This window comes from Octopus bimaculoides, chromosome 2, assembly GCF_001194135.2.
Source record: "Octopus bimaculoides isolate UCB-OBI-ISO-001 chromosome 2, ASM119413v2, whole genome shotgun sequence".
Lineage (NCBI taxonomy): Eukaryota > Metazoa > Mollusca > Cephalopoda > Octopoda > Octopodidae > Octopus > Octopus bimaculoides.
Genome location: NC_068982.1, coordinates 17,406,046 through 17,407,770, shown reverse-complemented (window position 1 = coordinate 17,407,770; position 1,725 = coordinate 17,406,046). Strand labels below are relative to the sequence as shown.

Genomic DNA, 1,725 nt, shown 5'->3' with positions numbered 1-1,725 from the left:
AAAGAAGCCCATCGTATATATGTATATATATATATATATATATGTATGTGTGTATATGTTTGTGTGTCTGTGTTTGTCCCCCCAACATCGCTTGACAACTGATGGTGGTGTGTTTACGTCCCCATAACTTAACGGTTCGGCAAAAGACACCGATAGAATAAATACTAGGCTTACAAAGAATAAGTTCTAGGGTCGATTTGCTTGACTAAAGGCGGTGCTCCAGCATGGCTGCAGTCAAATGACTGAAACAAGTAAAAGAGTGAAAGAGTAAAAGAGACTAATTGCTGCCAAAATAGGCTGATGCTAGATGCCACAGATTCTAGATTTTACTCTGATCAATGGAGCTTACCAGACATAACGGAAAGATCGCTGAAAAATAATTCCAAAGATATATAATGTCAAAATGTCTGAGAATTTTCTGGATTACTTATTAACCTCATCTAAACAGATGAACAAAAGTGTAATATTTACGTTTATGGCAGATTTCAATTTGGAAATCAAACTAGCAAAAAAAAAAAAATGGTGAAGATGTCAATATTAAAAATAAATAAATAATCTTATTTGTTCATCTAGAATTTGAATTATGCAATAAAGCAGAAAATCTGAAAATTGCAATGTCTATTATGAACATGAAAAAATGATATTTTTCATGCCACATACTTATAAACATGTGGGGAGTACGTGTGTGTGTCTGGTTGTGTATGCATATGTGTATGGTTGTGTATGTATGTGTGTCTGGTTGCGTATGCATGTGCATATGGTTGTGTATGTGTGTGTGTCTGGTTGTGTATGGTTGTGTATGTGTGTGTGCGTATGGTTGTGTATGCATGTGTGTATGGTTGTGTATGTGTGTGTGTGTGTGTGTGTATGGTTGTGTATGCATGTGCGTATGGTTGTGAATGCATGTATATAGGCACATACATACATATTGTGAGAAAGTGTGTACATGTGTGTGTGTGTGTGTGTGTGTGTGTGTGTGCACGTGTGTGTATGTGTGTGTGCAGGGGGGTGCAGGGGGGGTATGTACATGTGTGTGTGTGTAATCAGAAGAGTAGAACTATAAGAAAGATGAGGATGTAACATGTGGTGCTTATCAGTATACTTTTCCTAAAGACAATAGCAACAAAATTAGGTATGGTTCCAATGGAAGAATTATAACCAATTTCTAAACTTATGTAACTAATATGTTAACACTGCATACAGATAGCCATCACTATATTATAAAGAACAATAATTTTGGGTTTTTTTTAATTTTGCAATGCATACAATACCTGATGATATCACAGCTTTTTTGGAGGCAAAAAACGCTTTGTCATCTTTGCCTTCCGCTAAGAGTTTAATACTTTCTTCAATAGATGACACTGCCAATTTTACCTGTAAAAGAATTGCATACATTAAACAGTTATACAGTGATACCTCGCAGTACGAGTAATTCGTTCCGTGACCAAGCTCGTCTTATGATTTACTCGTTTTACAAATCAATTTCCCCCATTGAAATTAACTAAAATATAATTAATCTGTTCCAGCCACCAAAAAAAAACACTCAAAAATAATTTTTTATGGGTTTTCAAAACAGGAAAGGTGTAGTTACAAGTAAAATGACAATTATAAAGAAAGAGAATGCAAAAATATGTAAATTGGTTTTATTAACTGAATTTACCTTAACGATGGGACGATTTGTGTGATTGTACTGTGGATTTCTGCTTGTACTTCAAGAGACAAAAA

The 1,725-nt window shown here is 34.7% G+C and overlaps 1 protein-coding gene across 1 annotated transcript in view; it reads right to left on the bottom strand.

Annotated features, from left to right (window-relative positions):
* LOC106867783 (GPI transamidase component PIG-S) overlaps positions 1–1,725 on the bottom strand; it is a 48,227-nt gene that overhangs the window by 8,689 nt on the left and 37,813 nt on the right. The window contains exon 14 of the mRNA XM_014912768.2: positions 1,272–1,374. Within this exon, the coding sequence (XP_014768254.1) occupies positions 1,272–1,374 (103 nt within the window). The remainder of the gene's footprint in view (positions 1–1,271; positions 1,375–1,725) is intronic.